Genomic DNA, 9,272 nt, shown 5'->3' on the forward strand with positions numbered 1-9,272 from the left:
AAAATGACAGATTCGAAATTCAAATGCAATATTTTTTTATAATTAAGTGTAACAGTATTTATGGCCAGACTAAGTATAAAACAACCAAGAGCATAGATGCATTCGAAAACAACATAATACGCAGCAGATTGACCACTTACAAGACAACTAATTAGGGTTAATAGGGTTCGCATTTGTTTTCCTAGTGATAACGATTTTATACACACAAACGTCTTGGTACTTATATGTTATACTAGATCTCGCCCGCGGCTTCGCACGCGTTAAATACGTAGTAGTTTAATAGATGTTATTATACATATAAACCTTCCTCTGGAATCACTCTATCTATTTAAAGAAACCCTCATCAAATTCTGTTGCGTAGCGTAAAGATTTAAGCATACATAGGAGCTGAGAAAGTGAATATGTTTTATACTATATAGTGACTATCCGGTGCCCGCGACTTCGTTTGCGTTTACTTTGACCCTCAACAACTGGGGGTTTTCAAAAAATAAGCTCGAGCGTATAGACAAAGAAACAGAAAAAGCATAAACTATTTCTCAATTTCCGCAGATATCTACGTTTTATTCCGATTAAATGCTCCCTTGGTATATAACAGGAATCTGGATAACCGGACGGAGCCGGGACGAGCGTCTAGTCATAAAATATGTCCCAAAAATGTAGGAAAAAGTATAATATTTTAACTATTTATTAATATTGTTATTCAATCGGACTGAACATTCGATATGCCGTTATCTTTGTCCCATTATATATCCGCCATTTTACATATACGTCATATATTTGCATAGAACGAACGAGGCGTTATTACAACTCAATACAAAAATAAGCGCGGGATCAAAGGTCAGCTTATAAAGAAACTTGGCAACGCAGTCCAAAGAAATTGGCGGGATTTCTTAGATGAATTATTATAGTGGGTCTACACGATACAAACTTATGCCTGAGAAAGGATTATGGCGAGTCTACACGACACAAACCTGCATGTTTGTGCAAACAAAAGTCTATCAATGCCATCGTCCACACAAGTTAATGAGTTCTTGTAAAATGCGCAATCGTAAATGCAATAAAAGTTGATGAAACATAGAAGAAAAAAAAGTCATAAAAACATAAATGGATTGAATATTAGTTTGTAAATAACAGTAACTAAAATGCGATTTCAATTTTCAACAGTAGCTTATTAGCATTTTAGAAAAATGTTGCGCAAACTAACATGTGTCGTGTAGACCAACTATTTCGTTTCTAGTTCCATTCGATCAATTCAAATTTAGAAAAGGAATAACTTTCTTCGCTGCCAGTTCGCAATTGTGTTCGAATTTCAAGTTCTTGTAATGATAAAAGTTTTCGTTCGAATTTCATATTTTGAAATGGAATAAATAAATAAAGACAACGATTTCCCACCATATCTATTAATACCATGGACAAAGCGATGCGACGGTAACAGATTATCATAATATCTTATCTAGTTATTTCAAGTTGTCACGTTGCGATAAAATATACATGTCTGATAAAATAGATTCATCTGGATTTAGGGTACTTTAGCCTCTGTATATATCGTAAGTTTTATTTATTTGTATAAAACTTAGACTTCGAGAAGATTACAGAAGGCAGAAGTTTGGTTAATATGAAATATAATTGCCTAAATTAAGAAAATATTTATATAATACTTTGTAATAACTATATAATATATTAAAATATCAATGTAAGTTTGAAGCAAAGATATAATAGTATTTACTTCTATTTGATTTTATGCGAGTATTATAATTTTAGAAATTAAATACTTTTTAACGGATTTTAAACGCGATTTATTCATTATATTATTAACCCGACGTTTCGAACACTTAACAGCGAGCGTGAATACAAAAAGACAATGCGTACAATGAATTAATATAAGTTCATTTACTTTTCACGAAAATTTTTTTCTTTGTTTTGAAAGTTCTAATTTGAATATTTTGCACATTATGTTTATCATTAAACATTTATTTTTTATATAGTTACTACACTCAAACAAGGCGATAACGCCCCCTTGTGAGAGCTGGAGGCCTATATGGGGGCGAAAGGCCCAGAAATAATGGGGGTGTTGAACTAGGTGAGGGCGCGATAGCTGATTTGTAATGTTTTTAACGGAATTTTAAAATTCTGTTAAATTAGTCTGCCTACTAAATCCTAATTAACATTGATTCTAGTGAAAATACAGTAGCAACATAAATAAATAATCATTTTTTTTAAATAAATGATTTCATCAGATATTTTAAGGTACAATCCCTTAGGGAAATACAGAACGAAATGTGTTATCTGTGAGAATGACACGCGGTGAAACAATACCGAGCGGCGACCAATGGCAAAGCGCACCTTTGACAGATAAAAGAATGCCTACAACCTATTCTAATTTTAAATTCAAAACATTAATCAATTGTAGACTTTTCTGGGAATGCCATTGAAACGTCGTAAACCGGTTTGAAATACCAATATCCACAAATCTCTGTAGTTGCATCTAATAAAACTACAATAAAACTTAAAAACCCATGGAGCAGCAAAGTATAAAAAGAATAACAAACAAATGTTTATAATTATTAAAAAAAAAAATTACGAACCTCTTTCGGTTTTTCGGGATGCCAGTTGATAACAGAAACAATAGCGTTAATTTAAAATTTTATTTTACACACTAAACATCTTTGTTATGCTCAAGCAATAAATTAAGAGAGATAAACTAAGTACTAAGGAAAATAAGAAAAATTAGCCCGCGGCTTCGCACGCATTAAATTCGGAGTAGTTTAATAGATGTTATTTACATATAAACCTTCCTCTTGAATCACTATCTATTTAAAAAAATCCCATCATCGTTGTATCCGTTGTGTAGTTTTAAAGATTTAAGCATACATACGCGGTTAGCGTCATTGCTTTTTACTATGTACTGATAGTGATATAGAACAAACATACAATCAAACATAAAAACAAACGTACAAACATACAGGTGAAGCTAATAAAAAGCGTGTAAAAAGAAAAGACTTTTCCTGTATAATTTTTGTGAATAAATTGTATCTGATCAAACTTCAAACATATGTTCTATTACTACTATTTGTGCTATTCATGAGGGGGGTGGGGGGGGGGGCTAGTGATCTTTACTACAGGTCTTTTAATGACCTGTTTCAGACACTGACCCATCATAACGTAAATACTCAGTAGTTTAATAAGTTGTGAAAACAAATAATGATTTTTATTTATTATACATTATAACTACATTTAGACTACTGTTTTCCAACATCTATTCAAACTATAATAATTATAAAAAAAATTAAAAATTGCACCACGCAAAGGTACACCAGCTTTCAAATATAAAAAAATCATTGAATTTGGCTCAAAGACAAATCACACTTACAAATGTAAATATTTGTTTGTTTTAGTTGTTTGTACATCAATCATGCTAAAACGACTAAACGGATTTTGAAGAAATTCGGTATACAGACAGGGTACGTGCTGAGTTTGGTGAAAGGGTACTTTTTATCCTGATTAAATGCAGGGATAAAACAGGAATCTTGATATTTGGGCAGAGCCAGAAAGAGTTCTCTTCAGAAAGAATTCTTATTGACAATATTTTTACATTATGGCAGTTGTCAGGGTAACTAATCTTTAATGATTTTTTTTTATGTCACATTCGGCAATGGAGCTGGTAGGACGCCTGATGGTAAGCGCTACCACCGCCCATGAACATTTGGAGCGGCATAAGGTCCATTGCAGACCTTACGCCTCTACAAATGGATTGCCGACTTTTTGGGAAGGGATTAAGAAAGGATTGGCGATAGGAATAAAGGAAAGGACTGGAAAGGGTAAGGAAAAGGATATAGGCCTCCGGCTCCCCCACTCACCGAACGAAACACAGCAAAATGCTATTTCACGCCGGTTTTCTGTGGGGGTGTGGTACTTCCCCGGTGCGAGCTGGCCCAATTCGTGCCGAAGCGTGCTCGACTACCACATACAAAAGATTGATTTGATTGAAATGATTGAAATGATTCTGGAAAAATAAAGTTTGCCAGCACAAGGAGTAAAAATCTAAAATGTGTGTTTCTAAACTAATATTATATTACTAATTACTACTAATAGTATAAATGTGAAGGTTTGTAAGGATGTGGGATGTTGCACTTTTACGCAAAAACTGCTAAACCGATTGCAATGAAATTTGGTACGAAGACAGCTGGACAACTGGAATAACATATAGGCAACTTTTTATCTACATATTCCTACGCGATACGTACTTACGCGGGTGAATCCGCGGGGTGCAGCTAGTATTATATAGAGGAAAGATTTGCATGTATGTTTGTAATGTTTTAACAAAACTGGACCAATTGTAAAATCTCTTTTACCATTAGATCGGTGCAGCAGTGATCATCATCATAAGTCATCAATGGAACCATTAATAAAGCACAGTCTAAGCTCCATAGTTTTTTGGAATATCGCTTGATAGGTAGGTTGATAGGCCTAAATTACTAAACAGATTTTGATGATACTTTCAACAGTAGAAAGTTTTACAAAGTAACAAAGGTAAAGCCAAGCGGTTGGTAAGGCAATAAATGGAATAGTGCAAAAACTACTAGATACTAGCCTCCATCCACCTAGGCTTCACAGGTCCTTATTATTTATTACTAGTGCGTCCTGCGGTTTCACCCGCGTAAGTCCGTATGCCGTAGGAATATCGGGATAAAAAGTTGCCTATATGTTATTCCAGTTGCCCAGCTGTCCACACTCTAAATGTCATTGTAATCGGTTCAGTAGTTTTTGCATGAAAGAGCAACAAACACACACACATCCTTACAGACTTTCGCATTTATAATATTAGTAGGATAGTAGGATTATTATTTTATTTAAGCACACTAGCAGCAAAAATGCTGATGCCTGTGTGTTTTATGATTTGAAGAGAACATTCCGTTCATCCAATTTATATTTAAAACTATTCAATGAGAGTGCCATTATTACACTCTTCTTGTGTAGAGAAATAACACACTTTGTGGTATCTTGTTACTACTGTGTTATACAAATAATTTTTCTTTGTTTATTTGTACACAATAACCTAAGGAACTACTGGGCCTATTTCAAATATTCTTTCACTGATACATAATTGATCAGCAAGTTCTACTATATAGTTCTACACAGGGTGAAGACTGGGTGGACCACTAGTATTGGAAAATCCTAAATGGAAAACTAAGCCGTCTTCAAAAATGTCAGAACTACTCAAAATTGGAATGGGACCACATGGGAGGCCTCAGTATTCAAATTGAATAAGAATCGTAAAAATCGGTTAATCCGGTAAATGTTAGGAGGTAACACACAAAAAATTACAGTCCAATTACTCCTTTCCTTGAAGTCGTTTGATGACACACATTGATTATTATAGGTAATTGAAACTATCCCTCACAGCTTTAACAAAATATGATAAAAGTTAATAATGTGACAATTATTGCAATTTGCGTTATCTTTGTTCGAGTTTTAAATTTTCAAAAACAAAGGAAGTTTATGAATACAGTTTTGTTAGTACCCAATTAGAATTCGGAATGTTTTATTATTCGTCTGTCAGTTCGAATTATTGTCCTTTGTCCTCGACATTTATTTTTAATCTGATAAAACAATTAAAAAAGGAATACATAACATGTAATACAATGATTAGATACAAAAATATTTGTAACCCCAAAATATTTCGTAATGAACAATAAACTGTGTAATGAGTAGGTACCTATATAAATCTAATATCACAAGTCATCGTCGGTTATCAGAAGCAATTAAAAAAACAAACTTACATTGTGTGGCGAATGCAGCAGAGCAGACAGCCAAGAAAAGAGCCAACGATAAAGTCTTCATTTTCCTACAATATCACAGATATTTTGACGATTAAAAATAACTAGTAATACGAAGGTTAGGGTGGCACTGTTGTTTGAGAAGTGCCTTTACACTCACTGGCGCAGAAGGCTACTTATCAAATCGTAAAAACAAAAACTAATAGCGCTTATATGTCTCGGTTCATGAAAATCTACGCAGTGATAAAACCGTACCGTATTGACAAGTCGTTCATAATACAATGACACATGACGCTAGAGGGAGATGGAAGATTCGAGGGCGTTGAGGTTTTGTGTTTCTAGCGTTTCGTGGAATATTTCCTTTAAATATAAAACTTGTTTGGGCCTCTTCATGGGCGCTTTTTGGTTTCGTTTCAATTATTTTGGCTTCCCAATTCCGATTTATCCGTAAAATAAAAAGAATTATAAAGATTACGGTTGTTGACGAAATGTGAAGAAATTCCTTGAAACACAAAACCTCAACGTTCTTTGTGCGGTCATTTGTGTTCCAAGTGGGTATTAAAAACAAGGGGAGTATTGATAAATGTTGCCATTGTTATAAATTTACCCAAAATTATGACAAATATGAGATTATTTCTTAAATGCTTGATGATGAAATTCTATAAATGTACTCCCAAATAGCAACAAAAACAAATAATTGTTGATGAAAATTGAAATATTTATTGACTCACATAATATATAACAAAATTTGAAACACAAAACTAACACCTATTAAGGGAAAATTGCGTCATAATACAATAACCCTATAAATCGGACCAACTTCAGCTGATAAAGCAGTACTTTACCTTTGTATCTTGTTTGCTGTCAGTCAAACTACTACGCGGAAAATATTGATAAGTCACTCTATATATTATTTTATTTTGTCTCGTGTAGGACACGACCGATCCGTTCCGATTCTTTGTGGAGTTGCCTTCTGCACCAGTGAGTGTAAAGGCATCGCTATCAACGGATCGTTTGCGCATATCCAATTCTAAAATTCTAATTACGTATTAAATTTTGGGTAAGTTTTTTTTTTGTTACCCTTGCACATGTCATCGCAAATGTCAAGTGCATGAATTGTTTTTTTTTTTCTTAATTGGAGTAAGGAATAAACTTAGGTACAGTTTCTTTGTCGCACAATAAAAGTTAATACCTACTTAATTTTCATCGGATCCATATCTAAAGATGTAATATAATTTAATAACTTGTAATCCCTTTATCTTTTCCAATAAATCAATGTTCGAAAGGCAATACGCATTATCTTTTATAATCCAATATTTAATGTAATCACAGCGTTTTGAATAGAGAACATAGATAATTTATCAACTTAAAATTTTAACATTAATCAAAAAGATTATAAATGTTTGTTTCAAGTTAATAATGGTGTAATGTTTTATTGTTCTATTGACCCTCGTCTGTTATTCATAATATTATATCGAATTTAAATATTTTCTGTAAAATTTAGGTTGTGCTTTATCCTTATTCTAGAATATAGTTGAAGCATGAAGTAAATATTTGACAAACTCATAGCCAGAATTATTTACTTATCTCGCTCATCTTTAACTTCTATCTACATATGTATTTTTTTTAAATTATTTTTTTGATATATTTTTGCTATCTATGCTATCATTATTAGGTTTGTTAGTGTGGAAATTTTAATAAGACACCTTCAAACCTTGTTATTTTCATAAAAACATATCTATAAAATACTGGTTTTCTGCCAAAGAAATTCAAATTAATTTTTATGATTCTATTCCAGCACCATGAAGGCCATAATACTTGCATTGACCAGCCTCCTTGCTCTGTCTGCTGTGTCAGCGGAGTCCTGCTACAATGACGTGTCTATGGACTGCGGTCAAGCATCAAACAGCTTAGGTAAGCTAGAATATACCTGAATTCCTATTATGAGTCCTATTCCTATATTATATGTATTATGAGTTATTGTTATATTATATTATCCAAAGTTTATGTTTGTGATGTACACCCCCACATCAAGTATCTGAATGATCTAACACTGAAAAGTATCTGACACTAAAAGAATTTCAAATTGGATTAGTAGTTCGCAAGGTTAGTGCATACAAACAAACAAACTCTTTCACTTTATAATATTAGTTTAGATTTGGCAGATACAACGATAGCTATAGCCCTGGTTTATGTGTTTATCTCTTTACTCTGAACTGAATTATTGTGTTAATAAGTTATTAAATCCCACGAGGATGTGCGTATGTTTGTTACTCTTTCACGCTAAATCAACTGAACCGATTGCAATGAAATTTGGTACGTAGACAGCTGGACAACTGGAAAAAACATATAGGCAACTGTTATCCCGATAGTCCTACGGGATACGGACTTACGCCGGTGAAACCGCGGGGGCCAGCTAGTTTTAATAAAATATTGATTTGAGGTGTTTTATTTGATTGATTGTTTTATCTGCTACTAGAATTATATTAAATTCTGGTTCAGTTGTTTTTGTGTGAAAGCAACAAACGCACACTCATCCTTACAAACTTTGGCATTTATAATATTTCCTGTAATTATATTAGTAATTAAAATTGTAATTACTTATTGAAGCATATCATCTACATTTTGGGATTCACATAAATGAATTTTTTCTAACACAATTTCATTAGCTTCTTCTGTGTGTTTGTATGTAACTTGTGATTATCTTCAATTGTTGTGCATACAATGTGTAATACAAAACTTTTTTGTATAGAGAGTAATTGTTTATGCAACAATAGCTGATGAACCTAAAATAAATAAATAAATAAACCCTCCCATCATTTTAGAAATGATTATAACCAACCTTGACCGCCTCCTTGGTACAGTGGATAACGCGTGAGCGTTGAACCGAGGGGTCCTGGGTTCGATTCCCGGTGGGGACGCACAAAAAAAATGTCTCGGTCTGGCAGGACACAGAAGGCTGATCACCTACTTGTCCGTAAAGAAAATCGATCAGTGAAACGGATGTACATCATCTTCCCCATACCCCACTAGGGGACACGGGACTTCACTTTTATAACCAACCTTAAAGGGACATCTTTAATTCAGGCTTTACTTAGCATGGATCGGTGACTATACCACTGCCAGGATTAAAAATGTTATCAGTATTTTCATATTCATGCGTTTTCTTATAAACCGGATTAGCATTGCCAGGATTTAAATATATCCTAACGTTTACAGTGTGAGAGTGGGACAATTTAGTTATTCTGTTATGAAAGTGGGATTTTTTGAACTAAACTTACAATTTTTGCTCAGCTTTGCCCAGCTGTAACGCAGTATATGGCAACTACGGCCGTCTCGGCAACGTAGCCATAGAGATGCAGGCGTACGCCAACCTGCATCTGCGCAGATCCTACGAGTATCTGCTATCGGCTGCATACTATAACAACTATCAGACGAACAGGCAGGGCTTCAGTAAACTGTTCAAGAAGCTCTCAGATGAGACTTGGGACAAGA

General features: G+C 33.8%; 2 protein-coding genes across 2 annotated transcripts in view; one reads left to right on the plus strand and one right to left on the minus strand.

Annotated features, from left to right (window-relative positions):
• Positions 1-6,060, minus strand: part of LOC119839043 (ferritin subunit) — a 10,022-nt gene extending 3,962 nt beyond the window's left edge. The window contains exon 1 of the mRNA XM_038365216.1: positions 5,781-6,060. Coding sequence (XP_038221144.1) covers positions 5,781-5,841 — 61 coding nt within the window. The 5' untranslated portion in view covers positions 5,842-6,060. The remainder of the gene's footprint in view (positions 1-5,780) is intronic.
• Positions 6,061-6,612: 552 nt separating this feature from the next.
• LOC119839044 (ferritin, lower subunit) overlaps positions 6,613-9,272 on the plus strand; it is a 5,148-nt gene continuing 2,488 nt past the window's right edge. Inside the window, exons 1-3 of the mRNA XM_038365217.1 lie at positions 6,613-6,837; positions 7,576-7,691; positions 9,072-9,272. The exon at positions 9,072-9,272 is cut by the window's right edge and continues 48 nt beyond it. Of these exons, the coding sequence (XP_038221145.1) occupies positions 7,580-7,691; positions 9,072-9,272 (313 nt within the window). The 5' untranslated portion in view covers positions 6,613-6,837; positions 7,576-7,579. The remainder of the gene's footprint in view (positions 6,838-7,575; positions 7,692-9,071) is intronic.

The sequence above is a fragment of the Zerene cesonia genome, unplaced genomic scaffold, assembly GCF_012273895.1.
Source record: "Zerene cesonia ecotype Mississippi unplaced genomic scaffold, Zerene_cesonia_1.1 Zces_u007, whole genome shotgun sequence".
In the NCBI taxonomy this organism is placed as follows: Eukaryota; Metazoa; Arthropoda; class Insecta; order Lepidoptera; family Pieridae; genus Zerene; species Zerene cesonia.